This window comes from Otolemur garnettii, unplaced genomic scaffold, assembly GCF_000181295.1.
Source record: "Otolemur garnettii isolate 467f Iridium unplaced genomic scaffold, OtoGar3 scaffold00042, whole genome shotgun sequence".
Lineage (NCBI taxonomy): Eukaryota > Metazoa > Chordata > Mammalia > Primates > Galagidae > Otolemur > Otolemur garnettii.
The window spans coordinates 10,095,783-10,112,469 of record NW_003852437.1 but is presented as its reverse complement, the minus strand read 5'-3'; the positions used below and the strand labels follow the sequence as shown (position 1 = coordinate 10,112,469).

The 16,687-nt window shown below is 45.6% G+C and overlaps 1 protein-coding gene across 1 annotated transcript; it reads left to right on the top strand.

The window, feature by feature from the left end:
* Positions 1-89: 89 nt before the first annotated feature.
* Positions 90-15,570, top strand: TNFAIP3 (TNF alpha induced protein 3). The gene is made up of 9 exons (XM_012805466.2): positions 90-335; positions 4,013-4,322; positions 7,663-7,853; positions 8,465-8,612; positions 8,777-8,947; positions 9,731-9,911; positions 10,891-11,810; positions 12,481-12,662; positions 13,400-15,570. The coding sequence occupies exons 2-9, from the start codon at positions 4,028-4,030 to the stop codon at positions 13,661-13,663; spliced, it is 2,352 nt and encodes a 783-aa protein (XP_012660920.1). The 5' UTR covers positions 90-335; positions 4,013-4,027; the 3' UTR covers positions 13,664-15,570.
* Positions 15,571-16,687: the final 1,117 nt, after the last annotated feature.

The following is a 16,687-nucleotide window of genomic DNA, read 5'->3' as shown; positions in this document are numbered from 1 at the left end:
GGCGGCTGACGCTGCCAGGCCAAACTCAAGTCACGTGACTGGAAAGTCCCTGATGGAAGGAAATCCCCGGCAACTAGTACAACTGAAAGGGAAAAAAGGAAACTGCGCAGTCTGCAGGCTCCGTGGCGGCCAAGTGCAGAGAGCTGAGAGCCCACGGGGGCGGAGCGGTGAGTGTAGCCGCCAGCGGAGATCACACCCCCAGCACCCGCGAGCCCGACGCCGGGCTTCCATGGGGCACCGTCTCGGCCCGGCCCCGGCCCCGACCCCTGCCAGCGGCGCGTGCCTGTGTTGACCCGGACTTGAGACTTAAGCGGAGAATCGCGCCGCTGGGAGAGGTAAGCGCCGCGCCTCCCCGTGCTCTCTGCTCCCGCGGCCACGGGCTGCGGCTGCGGATTGATTGGGCAGCGACCCCCGGGCTGGCCCCGTCTCCTTGGCATCGGTTTTGCAGCGGTCCTGGAGGAGACTTTATTGGCCGTTTGTTCCCATTCTAGATTTTGAAGTGCTGGGAGTTGTGGTCGCCGCTCCAGTTGTAGTGACAGCCCTGCATTTCTCCAGCCAGCTGTTCCTTTCAGATAATGCAGAGAACTTAAGCTGCAGCTGACTGGTGGAGCGTCGACCTTCGGGCCCCTTGATCGGGTGGTCGCTGGTGCTTTGCTCCTTTTCGTGTCTTTTTTTTTGCAATCAAGCGTTGCATGCCCTTGGCCACGTAGACCTTGCAGAAGCACTTGTGGCTTCTTCCTGGATTGTGCGGAACCAGCGCAGCTGGGCTAAGGTGTCACAGGGGCAGCTAAACTGGGTGAGGGTGGGGGGCTTCAGTCAGCCACCTCCCCAGCTTCCAGGGGTCTGTGCAGAGGTATGGGGTCAGGACTCAGGCTCCCTCTTTGGCAGTTGCAGAAGTGTAAGGGAAGTGGGCGTGTAGAAGTGCGTTGCTAGCCTACCTTTGGGGGGCTCCACTTTAGCAGCGATCTGCAGGCCCCTACCCCACAGTCAGACGGTCTTTGTCAGCCCGGGTCGTCCCACATCCTGCCACCTGGCCTCTCAGGAAAACAGTGGTATTAAGTAAGGAGGGAGCTCGGCTCTTTTTGAGTCCCCTTTGTTGTTTTCGCTTCTCCCTGCCTCTGATCTTTCCTTGGAAAGCCAGTCTGGTCAGGTGTCTCAGGGCAGCATTCTGGGAGAACCATTCTGGGTTAAAGAGTCTTCTGGACCACAACACTAATGACTCAGATTATTGAGCTGCCAGTGAGTGCTGCAGTCTTAAGGTGCTGCTTTGATTTTTTTTTTTTTTTTTGGCCTTCTTTTTGCAATTTTTGAATTTTAGGAGGGGCCGTCCCCAAAATTTGGATTGAGGTACTTGACTAATCCATCAGATGGACAAAAATGTTTGCCTAGAGTGGAAAAAAATAAAACAAAAGGGAGAAGAGTTTGAGTAATGAGTAACTTCTGTAGAATCTCATTGATCCTTGTGACAAAAATTGGGAAATTTATGAAGGCAGTGAGGTAACAGATGTAAAAACAAATTGTTAAGGCCAATATGGGGGGGTGCACATAAGGACATTATAATCATGTGTCATTAAAAAATTCTTCAATCATAAGTGTGGAGAAGCCTGAGAACTGGAAACTTGGACAGTGGGTTTTGATTTCTTTTAAGACGGCAATTTTGTAGGTTCTGCAAGGCTCAATCTGGCATGAGATCCCACTAGGCTATGGAGTATTGACATTTACATGTCTTGTACACGTTTTGCAGCTCTCACTGTTTTAGGTCTTTGCTGAAAAATCTTTAGGTCCAGAAAAGAAAAATGAAAGAGTCAGAAAAGCAACAAAAGGCAACACCTAGTTTGTTTGGAATCTTTCTACTCCCAGTCTGTGTGCATCTGAGAGCGGCAGTTGTGGGAATTGGAAGAGGCAGGTATTGGAAAACCTGGCTCCTAGGCAAAGCTCTGCGCCTGCCTGGCTGTGGGCCCTGCTCAATTCCCCTATCTCCATTGCCTTAGCTGCAGATGAAGGTGGTTGTGTGACTTCGAGGAAAGGAATAAGGTCATTGTTTGTCTCTAACCTCAGCTTCAGGTGTGGTGATTGACCTTCATTAGGTGGTCAGGTAGCATTTGTTGGATGCATGGATGGATGTATGGATGAATGAATGACCTGGTGAAAGAGACTATGCTGTGTCATAAAAGAATAGTGTATGTGGTATTTTTGTCCCTCCTTTGTGTCTGTAATCCTGCATTGTGACTTTGCCCAATTCCATCAGCCAGGAATGTCTAGCATTACAGGAGAGAGCACCATTTGACCCAGAGAATGACTTCTCCCAGGCTTCCCTGAGCAATCAGATGAAGCATCCTAGTCCAAAGCTCTCAGGAGCCACCCTAAGGTCATCTCATCCACCCTTTCCTCTGGGAGTGTGCGGCAGGAATTCAGACCACCTTATCCATGGCTTTAAGAGAGCCTAGACCCACCCAGAAGTGGTTTCCCTAATGTCTGGGTTTCTTGCCCTCCTTCTTGCACAGGTTTAACTTTTTATCACCTGGCAAATAGTATGATGCAGGAGTGGCCTAGAGAATATCTTTGTGCTCTGAAACCATTTCTTGTCTTGTTGGAAATTGGCATGTGTGGTGAGGCTCCCGACTAAGGGCTCTAGTGAACAGGAGCTGCACGCTGGAGGGATACTACATTATGTTAATTTATATCATCCCACGCTATTGGCATGGGTCATGGATTCTGTCCTTGTCCCCACACTTCTTTCATTTGTCTTGAGTTGTCTCTTGGCTGAAACTTCTTTCCTTGTCTGCTTCCAGATTTTCATTTCCTCCACCAACTGAATATTCTTAATGATTTCTAGGTGTAGGGCAGGGTGGAGGTGTATTTGTTGGTACCTGGAAAGTACTAATAAAATTTAATTGTGCCAGGTAGTGTGGCACAGTGTCTGTAGCTAGTTGAGATGCTGAGCTAGGAGAATCATTAGAGCCCAGAAGTTCAAGACCAGCCTGGGCAGCATAGCAAGACCCCATCTCTAAAAAAAAAAAAAACCAAACAAACAAAAAATAAAAAATTTAAATGCTAAGTAAAAGTTTGGTTGGCAGTTGAATTGAAATAATTGAGCTCCAGTGTGTGTTATTAAAAGAGTAAAGTTTGGGCTTGGAGCCTATGGCTCAAGCAGCTAAGACACCAGCCACATACACCTGAGGTGGTGGGTTCAAATCCGGCCTGGGCCCGCCAAACAATATTGACGGCTGCAACAAAAAAATAGCCAGGTGTTGAGGCGGGCATCTGTGGTCCCAGCTACTGGGAAGGTGGAGGCAGGAGATTTGCTTGAGCCCAGGAGTTGGAGGTTGCTGTGAGCTGTGATGCCACAGCACTCTACCCAGGGCAACAGCTTGAGGCTCTGTCTCAAAAAAAAAAAGTGTAGTTTGTTTCTGTTGCTTATTCTATTTTTTACTGTATTGTTGTAAAGTCTAAATGATTGGGGCTAAAGAAGAAACACCAACCAGCAGCCTAGATGACAATATAAAATTGCAGGATTTTTTGTAAAATATTTATTGTCATTCCTGCATAGGGAGGGAGCGATAAACCAAGACTTTCCCAGAGAGCTGGGACTGCTTGGTGGTGCTCTTCAGGGCATTCGGTTCTCCCCAAAGCCAGCAGCTGTTCCAGAGTGGCATCAGGATGCAATGACAGCTTAAGTCAGTTTTGAGGAGCAGTCCCTGTGGCTGATAGACAGGCTTGGCTCCCTGACAGACGATACTGAAAACACGGGTTATCCCCCTCCTCCTCAGTACCCACTCCCCGCCTTCCTTCTCTTGTTTAGACTAATCTTTAAAAGTGATGTAACTTAAAACAGTCCAGTGTGAGTTAATCTTTGGGGCCAGCTAGTATCCTGGGAGTCGAGGTGACTAAGATCTTGTGCCTACAGATTAGGGTAATGACAAATCAAACACTGGGGTTTCCTGCAGGCAGGTATATAGGAGTGGTATCAAAGCCAAGCTAACGGAATGGGTTTCTTCCCCCTCCTCTTCAGGTATTGGAGAGCACCATGGCTGAACAACTCCTTCCCCAGGCCTTGTATTTGAGCAATATGCGGAAAGCTGTGAAGATAAGAGAGAGAACTCCAGAAGATGTTTTTAAACCTACCAATGGGATCATTCATCATTTTAGGACCATGCACCGGTACACACTGGAAATGTTTAGAACTTGCCAGTTTTGCCCACAGTTTCGGGAGATCATCCACAAAGCCCTCATCGACAGAAACATCCAGGCGTCCCTGGAAAGCCAGAAGAAGCTCAATTGGTGTCGAGAAGTCAGGAAGCTGGTGGCTCTGAAAACAAATGGTAAGACTTTGTGCTTCTTTTTTTTGGAGACATTTGTCACCCTTGGTAGAGTGTCGTGGTGTCCTAGCTCACAGCAACCTCAAACTCTTGGGTTCCTTTTGTCCAGAGGATGGCTTCCCCTGCTGGGTCCTCCATTCATGCAGTTTCTACAGTGCTAGCCCAAACTCATCTCCCTCAGATTTAGCATAGACACTTAAGTAGAGAAGCTCTATAAGGGGCATGTGATAAAAGCAAGTTTGTTTTGTGAATATTTTTATTAAAGATATTTTCTAATTGTATCTATCAGAGCATGGAGCACATTAGGGCTTGGGGGATGTATTTCTAAACACCGTGCCCCCGTTAAGTGATTTGTTTCTAATTCTTGTGACTGTTTAATCATCTGTAAAATACCTTTCTCTGGCCAGTAATGGAAATGTTAAAAGGCTTGAAGTTCAAAGGAAAGCATGGTGTGAAAACTAGTACTGTTTGCCATTGTCATAGAAAATGCTTGTGAAGTTCTTACACCTCTTGAATTGGTGGCATTTTATGGGTTAACCAGTGAATGGTAGTTGATGATGGGGGGACTTCTTTTGTCTCCCCCTCCCTTGCCTAGGTTCTGTTGCCTGGGGTCCTATAATATGAAATAGAAGGATATTAGAGATTTTTAGCACAGACTGTAGAGCCCTCTACTTCATTACTTTTAGGGATTCCTAGTCCCTGAATTTCTTCCTGTCTGTGCCCTTCTGTCCAATGGACTTGATTACTAGCAGCTATATCCTATTCCAGGCTCTACTGTTTTATATTTTATCATTTCCCTTGAGCAAGAGTGTGGATATCAACAGGAGCATCTGAGCATACTGCTGCATGCAGGTGCAAAACTCTACTCTGTGGAGGGAGAGAATTATTAGGAAAAGCAAGTAGACTGTCCAAAGCCATTAAATGTTCATAGTTTGGGTCAGAGCAGGAATCTCAGCCTTTCTGTCCATGACAGCCCTAAACCCTCTGGATCAAAATAATATGCCCAAGAGCAGAAAATCCTTGTTGACAATGATTATGATAAGAATATTAACTTAATTAACTAAATGGGTGCATTAACATTGGCTGTTTTTGACGTGGATAGCTTAGAATGATTGTGGGGTTTTTTGTTTTTATTTGAGGGTTCCTGTACATCACCTCAACATCTTGTCTGAAACATAGACTCTTAGAAACCTAAATAGAAAGGGATAGCTTCTGTCTACAGTGTTCTTGGCATTAAGTGACCTGGAGAAGTAGGTAGTTACGTTAAGTCATCTTCAAGCAGTTTATGTGCCCGACAATTGGAGGTTTTAACCCTTTACCATTTTGTTACAAAAAAAGAGTCAACTTTGAGAGGTTTGGAAACAGAGATTCTCCTGAATTAGAAATATGGTAGAAAGTGGAAAACCTTATTATCATTCACAGAATTAACTGACATTTTACTGTATTTCCTTAAGAAAGCAAGTGCTATATTTCCATAAGGAAAAGAAATGGAATATAAATAGGAAACACTTACTTTGCAAACATATGTCATTTAAGTCCACAGGCAGTCACACTACAAATTAAACTACAAAAGCAAATGCATTTTCATAACATTGTCTGAGGTATTTATTCCTATTTTCTAAGGAGTCTTAGGCTCAGAATCCTTTTTTCCCCACTTTTAAGAAAATTCCTTAAAATTTTGAAAAAGGAAGAAAAGACTTTTAGGGGAGAGAGGGAAAAACAAATGATTTTTGTTTCTTTGATTTTTTTTTTTTTTAGCAGCTTTTTTTTAAGTCCCACCACCACCACTCCATGTCCAAAAGAGGGTTCTTCAAAGGCAGTGGTGTGTTTGGGGAGGGGGTGATTCACAAGTTTGCATTTGAGGATATGAGACTGTGGTGAATGAGGAAGGGAGTAGGTGGCATAAAATTGAAACTTCATGTGAAAAATTCCAGCGTCTATTGGCTGCAGCGATTTCACTTGTATAATGAGTAGCCCTATCCCTGCTCACCCTGGCCACGCCTACTTGGAAAGTCCAGGGTGCACTTTGCAGTTTAAATGTCTACACACCAGAACAAAAAGTACAATAGCTGTTGCTCAATTGCTAGTCAAATAACTTAGCACTGGGGAATTCCAGATGTTACTTAGGGAATTTTATACTGGTGCATCTCAATAAAGAACTGAAAGTAAGCACAAGAAGAAGAAAAAAAGCCTTATCTTTGCTCTAGATTTTGCAAAGGGGAAATTTCAACAGACTGCAATCATTGCCACACTTCTGCCAAGACACAAGGCTTGAGTGATATTTTTTGTTCATTTTGTTCAAGTACCTAGTTTTCTCACGTGTGTAAATTGAAGGGAATACTACCTTGGATCTATGTTTGAGGTTTTGTTGGGTTTTTTTTTACAATTTGACCATAATTAAAACTTAATAACATGTCAAATCACTTTATTGTTCTACCTACAGAATAGTATAAGAAACAGTTTAACTTTTCTTTATAAAAACTATTTTGTACTTGTTAAAGGGATTTAAAAGTTAACTTTTTGTTTTTGTTCTAAACATTCCCCCAGAATGCTTATTGTTTGGGGGTTGAACGAAATGCAGTCTATTAAATTATGAGTTTTAACCTGGAAAAGTCACAACTGAATAGAATAAATTAGACCTGTTTTCTTTGGGGGTTTGTTTTTCTCCAAAATGCCAGCCCTAAACACTAATTTATTTTCAAAGTTAGACATGCAGGTGCGGTTTAACTTCTAAAAAAGACTTTGCAATTGGTGATAGGCAGGTTCTCAGAAGGCGTGTTTGGGGGGGTTCAAGTTGGCAGGCCACAGCTAATTTGATATTGTCAAGCCCACTCTACAGACCAGGAGAGGAAACTCCCAGGTTCCAAAGGCTAACGTGGAATGGCCAAGTCATTTGCTGCTGAGTCATAGCCAGACCGTCCCTGTCTAGTGGGCTGAGCCAGGCCTGCTTCCTGGTCTGTGCATGCTAGCCTGGGTGTTCTTCTGCAGGGTTCCAGAGCTAGTGCCAGTACCTTCGCCAGCAGTTCAGGGAATGCTGGAAAGGGATGGAATTTAGAGACCATAATCCAGTGTTCTCATTCCACAAAAAAGAAAAAATGCCTAGAGAGCATAAGGAGTTTCCCCCAAGGTCATGTGAAGGACTTAGGGCAGACCCAGCTTAGAACCAAGGTCCCCTGGCTCTCCTGCCCTTGTGAAATGTTATCAAGTGTCTCTTTGACTGAACTCTTAAACCACCTTAGCCCCCTATGATAGCAGTAGGGAGAGTTTATTCTGAAAACCTTTGGGGGACTGACCTTAAATGCAGATCACTTAACTTGTCTCTTCCCTTCCCTTCTGCCCTCAGGGGACGGCAACTGCCTCATGCACGCTGTTTCTCAGTACTTGTGGGGCATTCCAGACACAGACTTGGTCCTGAGAAAGGCACTCTTCAGCACGCTTAAGGAGACGGACACGCAAAACTTTAAATTCCGCTGGCAACTGGAGTCTCTCAGATCTCAGGAATTTGTGGAAACGGGGCTTTGCTATGACACTCGGGTATGTCTTGTTCCCTCCCAAGCATCTATTGACAGAGCTCCATGGTGGGTAAAGGGTGTCCCAGGCTAGTTCCTGCCCTCAGGAATCATATGACGACTAGGTAACATGAATGTGGCTAAGCAAGACAGACTGGATGGAAGACACCAGAAACCTCCTGTGGGATCAACCTGAGACTTTGGCCACTGCTCTCTTGGGATCTCTTCACTTTAGCTGAGAGTCTTCCGATCGTGGCCTTTTCCTTAGGCATTTTTGTTGTATTTCGGGCCTGTGGCCCCAGCATGATTTGCTGGGCCAGTCAATACAATTAAGACACCTGCCTGGCTTGCCTCAGTCACAATCTTGGAATTCTTGTGTTCGTTTGGATGAGGGGCTTCCGTGTTGTGCCTCATCGGGGTGTTTTTTGAAGCAGGTGCTGCCCCATCCTCCCCCACTTTTGACTTTGCCTTATAGTGGAAAATGAAGGAAGAGAATCAAAACGGGGGGAAAAGGGTGATCATTTGAATGATGGTTTCAAGAAAGGGGAAAAATAAGCTGAGTGATATGAATGAATAATTGTTGGGTGACGTCAGAATGACTTTAACGCAGAGTGCGCTCAACCTTTCTTCCCTTAGAACTGGAATGACGAATGGGACAACCTTATCAAGATGGCTTCCACAGACACGCCAGGGGCCCAAGGTGGACTTCAGTATAATTCCCTGGAAGAAATACACATATTTGTCCTCTGTAACATCCTCAGAAGGCCGATCATTGTCATTTCAGGTGAGGGGCCCGCAGATCACTTATTTTCATTGAAGTGCTTTTCTGCTTTCGTGCTTGGGCTCTCAGGAGAGACCTACACTATCAGAGTTACAGGTAACAGTAGCTAAATGGCATTGGTGAAATTCACACCAGGACCTTATTTTTCTTTCTCTTTCCTCGAACAGACAAAATGCTAAGAAGTTTGGAATCGGGCTCAAATTTCGCCCCTTTGAGACTGGGCGGAATTTACCTGCCCCTCCACTGGCCTGCCCAGGAGTGCTATAGATACCCCATTGTCCTCGGCTACGACAGCCAGCATTTTGTACCCCTCGTGACCCTGAAGGACAGTGGACCTGGTAAGAAAACTGCCTCAGTTTACACTCCCAAATTCTGTTAGATACCAGGATGTCAGTTTGCTCTTTTGTACCTTATTGAAATAGTCCTAAGCATACTATTTTTACTTAAATATACCATTCTATTATTTTCGTGTTTAGTAACAGGAATACAATCATAACACCCCCATCTCTTTTTGTGTATAACTTGGAAAGTACTTTCAACGTATTAATTGCAAGTAGGGGATACATTTATATATATATCACTACTACTATTAATATAAACACATGATACATTGAGGCACACTAATACAGTGTCTGGAATGGAGCAGGTAAATGTCGAGTTAGCTGTTATTTTAATAGCTTCATGTAGAGTTGGCGCCACACTAAGGGCTTTAGGCATATTGATTTTATTGCATTTCATCCTCATAGCATTCCTGTGAGATGGAAGCACTGTAGCCCTATTTTACAGTTGAAGCTAGGCGAAGTTAAATAACCTGCCCAACTTGGTCACATAACTTGATGGTGACAAAGTCAGAATTCAGAACTCAATTCTGAAGCATGGGGATTTAAACAACGAAGATCCGCTGCCTACAGGCTGGTTAATGTTCTGGGAGCTTCCTGGAAGCAAGGAATTTTACATTAGAATATAGCATGTTTTGTTTTCTCGTTCGAGTTTAACTATGGCTACATATTGCTTTTCTGCATTTTCAAAATTTAATTATTTTGTGTCAGACCTTACATAAGATCCCATTTAGTAGGATACAGTTTTACTTACATAGTTGTTTTTTTTTCTCTCTCTCTCAGAAATCCGAGCTGTCCCACTTGTTAACAGAGACCGAGGAAGATTTGAAGACTTAAAAGTTCACTTTTTGACAGATCATGAAAAGGAGATGAAGGAAAAGCTCTTAAAAGAGCACTTGATGCTGATAGAGATTCCAGTCCAAGGTTGGGACCATGGCACGACTCACCTCATCAATGCTGCAAAGTAAGAAGTTGGTGTTTAGCTCTTTGCTTTTGTCACCCCACCTCAGTCACTTTAGTGGCTGCCACCCCACAGTTCAACAAAAAAGGTTATCTGCAGCCAGCTTCCACCTATGTGAAATAAATTCAGAGTCTTGTGCAAGCATGGTTGGAGAGATACGCTTCAGGGAATATTAACTTGGATTTCAAGTGGAAATAAGGAATTTATCCAGAACAGTTTTCCTGGATATTTAGGTATTAGAGTTAGAGTCAGAATTACAGGTTTTCAAGGATAGTTTTTTTCCTAATTGCTGGAATACCTATTAAAAAGACTAGCAGGTGAAGCCCATGACTTTACCATGCAGAAATTGGAGGAGAGCCTGAGAGTACACCTTGTGCAGAAATCCAATCTTTATGTTAAAAGCATGCCTGTTTCTGAGCATGGAAATGGACAGGAGATGACAGTGAGGACATAAGAGAATCAACTTCTCCAAGTGGAGGTCAGCAAACTGCAGAGTCGAAAGCAAATGGGCAGCTGGTCTGGATGCACCTGCTCCTTAGTCCCCTGGCAGTGAGGGCGAGTGCAGACAGGGCACAAGTTTGAAGTCAATAACAGCAAAATATGGAACACAAGGTTCCGAAGTCATTTGCATTATAAACTAATCCCAGATGAATGGCCTGAGTTGCACTAGAAATTTGATCTCTTAGACTTTAGAAAATAAGAGTGACTTTTTAAAGGACTAAGAGGCTGCCCCAGAGCAGCCCTCTCTTTGGAACTTCTGTAATTTGGGGTGTACCAAATGGATTCAATGAGTCTATGATTTTAAAAATAATAGAGTCTTCTTGGCAGACTAACATCATTCAGCTCCAGCCCATGTTAGGAAATGTATGTACTACAGTATATTAGAAGTACAATGAATGGCTATGGCGTTCTCAGAGTGTGTTCTGTGAGCTAATGCTGTCAAAATCTTGGGTTGTCTCATATTTCTCCTTTTGGTCTGCAGGTTGGATGAAGCTAACTTACCCAAAGAAATCAATCTGGTAGACGATTACTTTGAACTTGTTCAGCATGAGTATAAGAACTGGCAGGAAAACAGCGAGCGGGGAAGGAAGGAGCTGCATGCTCAGAATCCTTTGGAGCCTGCCATGCCCCAGCTCTCTCTCATGGATGTAAAATGTGAAACACCCAACTGTCCTTTCTTCATGTCCGTAAACACTCAGCCTTTATGCCATGAATGCGCAGAGAGGCGGCAAAAGAATCAAAACAAACTCCCAAAGCTGAACTCCAAGCCAGGCACCAAGGGGCTCCCTGGTGTGGCACTCGGGGCCTCCCGAGGAGAGGCCTGTGATCCCCTGAACTGGAATCCTGAGGAGCCAGCTGGGGGCCCGCATTCAGCCCCGCCAACAGCACCCAGCCTTTTCCTGTTCAGTGAGACCACGGCCATGAAGTGCAGGAGCCCTGGCTGCCCATTCACGCTGAACGTGCAGCACAATGGACTTTGTGAGCGCTGCCATAATGCCCGGCAGCGTCACGCCGGCCACACTGCAGACCACACCAGGCATTTAGATCCCAGCAAGTGCCGCACCTGCCTGCAGGACGTCACCAGGACGTTTAATGGAATCTGCAGCACTTGCTTCAAAAGGACTACGGCAGAGCCCTCCCCCAGCCTCAACTCTAGCGTCCTTCCCTCCTGTCATCAGCGGTCCAAGTCGGACCCCTCACAGCTTACACGGAGTCCCTCCCCACATTCGTGCCACAGAGCTGGAATTGACACCCCATCTGGCTGCCTCGCTCCAACTACACGGACTCCAGGGGACAGGACAGGGCCAAGCAAGTGCAGAAAACCTGGCTGCATGTATTTTGGGACTCCAGAAAATAAGGGCTTTTGCACACTATGTTTCATCGAATACAGAGAAAATAAACGTGAGTAAAATGGTCCTATGCAGCGGCTACCGTCTGGGGCAGGGGGTTGTTCCTGAACTGTAAGGGAAGGGGCCTATCTGGGCAGGCAGGGAGAGGGGTCAGAACCCACCATGTCTATCTACCAGCTTGCACATGGGGACAGTCACAGTGGCTCTGCCAACCACACATGGAGGCAAAAAGCACTATATGATTGCAGCAGCTCCTAGATCTCACATCTCAAAAGCCAGAAGTGCCCTGGACACACAGGTCCCAGAATTTGCCTTACTTTCTGGCATTTATAAGGCAGAGTTTAAACTAGATTTCTTTGGCAACTTTGGTATAATAGAGAAATCTCAAAATCTGCAGAGGAGTAGCCAGAGAGAGGGAAGTCTCCACTGACATTGTAAGAAAACACTGATGGTTTTGTAAATCTCTAATTGAAAGGAAGAGTGGGCAGTTAATGTCTGCTGTGATCAGTGCTCCATGTTCAAAGTGAGAGGTTTCTAAAGCCAAAGATGCTTCAGTAGTATTTTCATAATTTCTTTGCTGAATTTACAACAGGCTAGTCTCATACACATATTTAAGGCTGACTTAGTCTGTACTGGGGACTGGTTGATTTCTCCAGTGGCAGCATCTCTGCATCTGCAGGGTGACCCACGTGTGGTACTCACTAGCATCTACTCTCTTGTAGATTTTGTCACTGCCTCAGGAAAAGCCGGTCCCACGCCCTCCAGGTTCCAGAACACCGTTCCATGCCTAGGCAGGGAGTGTGGCACCCTCGGAAGCACCATGTTTGAAGGCTACTGTCAGAAGTGCTTCATTGAAGCTCAGAACCAGAGATTTCATGAAGCCAAAAGGACCGAAGAGCAACTGGTGAGCTATTTGAGGGCATTTCCCCCCTCGGATGTGTTGGGGCCTCCTTGCCGGAGCAGTTTCTTCTGACTGTGACAAGCAGGCTTTCTTCCCTGCCGGGTTCTGTCTCCTCACGGTGGTGGATTATTTAAGAAAGTCTGCCAGGAGAACCTGGGGAAAAAGTCCATGTCACTGTGGCTCCCCAGGTGGGAAGGACTGCTGTCAATTTCATGTACTTTAGAATTTATTTTAGAAAGGAAATAAAATCAGCCATAGCAGAAAGCCTCTTCATCCTCCAGAAAGCCAGACGGTGGTCAGAGGCTTCTTTGATATGTGGGAGAAGCAGAGACATGGAGAAAGCAAACTTTCTTAAATAATTTCTTATCATAAGGAACAAGCAGGCAGAGCTTCCCCAGGGCCTCCCTTTATGGCACGCAAGATAAGCCAACTTTGAGCAGAAGCTTCTCCTGTTGTCTGAAGAATGGTAAATAAGAGCCAGGCCAGGCTCGCAGGCCTCCACTTTAGTCTGGGTGGTGCCCCATCCTGGGGCCAGGTCAGCTTTCCCTGGGACCAGGTCAGCTTTCCCTGGGACAGGAAGGAGCCCCTCTCGGGGAGCTCCAGCTCACAGATGGCTTATGCACCCTGTTAACCTGCTCAGGCAGATAGAGCGCTTTGTAGAATCCCCACTGTCTAACGAGTTCTTCCTGTACCATCCCTGAGGAACACGAGCAACAGTTCTGTCTGTTCCTTTCTCTCAGAGATCCAGCCAGCGCAGAGACGTGTCTCGAGCCACACAGAGCACCCCAAGGCCCAAGTGCGCTCGGGCCTCCTGCAAGAACATCCTAGCCTGCCGCAATGAGGAGCTCTGCATGGAGTGCCAGCACCTGCCCCGCCGGGCCGAGCCGGCTGCCGAGGAGCCCCCCAAGCAGCGCTGCCGGGCCCCTGCCTGTGATCACTTCGGCAATGCCAAGTGCAACGGCTACTGCAACGAGTGCTTTCAGTTCAAGCAGATGTATGGCTGACCAGGGCAGTGGCCAGCCCCTGCCAGGAGAGGGGCCTCAAGTCGCCAGCCAGCGTGGTGCTATCCTCTAACCCTCAGCCACCACTGGAGGGTCAGTCCCCGCAGTGATGGGCTCGAGGGTGTCACTGAGCGGGGGAGGAAAGATAAGCATTGTGCCATGAGGCTGGGGTCTGGTAACTGGGGAATTGTTCTCAGGGGGCCTTAGAAAGCAAAGCCTGTGACTGGCCGTCGTTGATGTCAGACTCAGCCCATGCAGAAGGCCGGAAGTGTCTTTGGACTTGGAACATGAGTGGGGACCACCTGTGACCTGTGCCCCACCAAGACTGCTCTGTCATGTTGGGAGAGAAGGGAAAAGCCACGCTGCTGGGCAGGTCGGGGATCCCGGAGCCATTTCACCGGCCCTCCCCCAGCATTTCGTGGAGATGTGAAGCTGAATCCTTACGGCTGCGAGGCCCTCTGCAAGAAGCTCAAGGAAGCTCAGGGAAGATGGACACATTCAGAGAGTGTCAGCCATTAACGGCTTTTTCCTATCCATCTAGTCCCTTTCCTGGGGACCCGGCAGAAAAGCAGAACCTCCGCGGACTATGATTCTGAGGCAGCCGAGATGACATGTTCACCTGAAAACAAGCTGCTCTGTACAATGCGCACCTTGGGAAATCAGAATTACTGTAGTGAGAAGACGTGTGACTCAGGGTTAGCACTGTCTTTCCTCCTCAGAAGAGGGGCCTGAACTGAGGTGTGTGTGAGAACGTGTATATAGATGCTAGGCCCTTATGTTATGTGTGAGGGTTTTTTTAAATTATACTGAAATGCTGCTGTAAATAGGAAAACTGAATAATAATAAACCTATTTTCTGGTTGTTGGGACAATGTCTATAACACACCCCTTATATGAATTCAACCAGCTGCCTATTTAAGGGGAGCTGTCCAGTAATTCACTTTATTTATTTTGTTACAAACATCAAGGTTATTTAAATGAAGATATTTTTTCTACTCTGGGGAAAATGCTGCAGTATCTTCTTGAGGCACCATTGTTGCTCTGGGTCAGGTTAGAGAACCCGAGAAGTGCCTGAGCACAGTGAGGGAGTCGGCCTCTTTGACCCACTTTGCAGGCCTCCCCAAGAAAGAAGGAATGGCATCAAGGGTAAATTAAAGTCTCATTAAAGGGTAAATTAATGAATTTGTCCTTAGGAAACTCTGTATGGTCATAAATAACTATCTGTGTTCTGTAGATACCTGTGCATATCCTACCTCCTTGGAGAGAAAATAGAGATGGAGTGGAGACGAGATTGGGAGCGGTCACAGGGAAAGCTGTGGCCTTCCATGTGCCTTTATTTGCTGTGTTAATGCAATGTCCTGGGAGGCTGGGCAGTGACCTGGCGTCCCGGGGCTCCCCAGCATTGGCACAGCAAAACCCAGTAGCCATGAGTCTGAGGAAATGTCTTTGTGTCGTTGGCCTGCAGTTTCTCTCTGTGCGTCGTGTTGCTGTCATGCTTGCTCTAGGGGAGCTCTAAAAGGGGAAATGCAATTTCCTAGGAAGAAAGGCTGTTATTCTTTCAGTCCAGACTTAGGACCTGAAACTATCTGTGATACGTAACTCGACATCACCTGTACTCACGTTAGCAGTTTTTCCAGTTGGAGCTCTCAAAATTGTTTGCCCGGACACAGATGGTTTTTTTCCAGAGGTGTCGAATAAACTTCAGTGTTTTTCCTCTGCATCTCTAAAAGTTGACCCCTTCATATTTTGTGTCTGTCAAGATTTTCATTCTTAATGTGAAAGACATAGAATTATTTATACTTACGATAGAACATATTTGAAATTTGCACATTTAGTTGTCTCTAATAGAAAATGCTGTACTCTTTGGTGGACTTCTTCAAGTTTTCCTAAATACATGTAACTTTTCACAAGAGTCAAAATTTAAGAAATAAATTATTTAAGAACAAATTTTGGTGTTTTCTATTGATGAATGCTGAAAAAGATAGGCTCAAATGGTAAGACTGTGCTTCCCAAGCAACGTTATTTTTTGACACACACCCAGGCGGTATGTCTGTCATCCGTGGTAGCTTTTTAAAAAATAACTGCATGAGGGCGGGGGTGTATACGCAAGCGCAGGCCTCTGGTTCAACAATGGGAACACTGAGGCCTAGGTGGGAGTAGAAAAGAGATGCTAGGACCCTGTGCTCCTCCAAAGGTTCCTCCCCTAAGCATTTAATGAAGAAAGAGAAAACAAGAAGAAGAAGAACTAGGTGGGGAGGAAGGAAGATTGTTGTTAAGATGTCTCAGGTCAGACATCAAAGAAGTGGCTTGGCTCTGAAATTATAACTCCTCCCACCTGCAAGCCTTTGTCCCCAGAGAGGGTTAATTCAGGAGAACTGTGTAGCTCCCAGCATCTAGCTTTTTAAGCTCCCCAGGTGATTCTCATGCTCAGCCAGCTTTTAGAATGACACTTTATTTATAATCTTTTTAACTTATAGAAAACTTTCGTATACAAAAAAGTAGGATATAGTATGACACCCCCCATCCACCATCCACCTTCCAGTTTCAACTATTATCAACATATTGCCAAATGTTTCATCCATTACTCCCCTTTTTTTGGTTTCATCTCTTACCAGTCCCCCCCCCCCTTTCCGCTGGACTATTTGAAAGCAAATCCCAGATACTGTGTATTGTGTCTTTACAGCCACAAATAACTCCAGCATCTCTAATTCATCAGAAGGTGTGCTTTTTACAGAACCACCCTTATTACACCCAACTCAATTATTTTATTCTTTAATATCATCCAAATCCCAAGCATGGATCTCTTAGATTGTCTCCTACACTGGACAAAGCCCTATTGCTTTTAAACGTTAAGGCTCTTTTATTCTGCAATACTCTCTTTTAATTTTTCATGCTGGTACTTTGTTAGAGCAGTTGGGTCATTTGTTCCATAGACTCTCCCACATTCTGGATTTGGCTAATCTCTGTCCTGTGAGGTTCTTTAACTTATTCTTCTACACGTGCTGTTAGGTTCCATGAGCAAAAGTCA

What these genes read in the sequence shown, in the direction of transcription:
- TNFAIP3 (XM_012805466.2), top strand. Translation starts at nt 4,028, where the DNA reads ATGGCTGAACAACTCCTTCCCCAGGCCTTGTATTTGAGCAATATGCGG. An exon ending in GGTGGCTCTGAAAACAAATG is followed by an intron (nt 4,323 to 7,662) that starts GTAAGACTTTGT and finishes TTCTGCCCTCAG; the next exon opens with GGGACGGCAACTGCCTCATG. An exon ending in AAAGGACCGAAGAGCAACTG is followed by an intron (nt 12,663 to 13,399) that starts GTGAGCTATTTG and finishes CCTTTCTCTCAG; the next exon opens with AGATCCAGCCAGCGCAGAGA.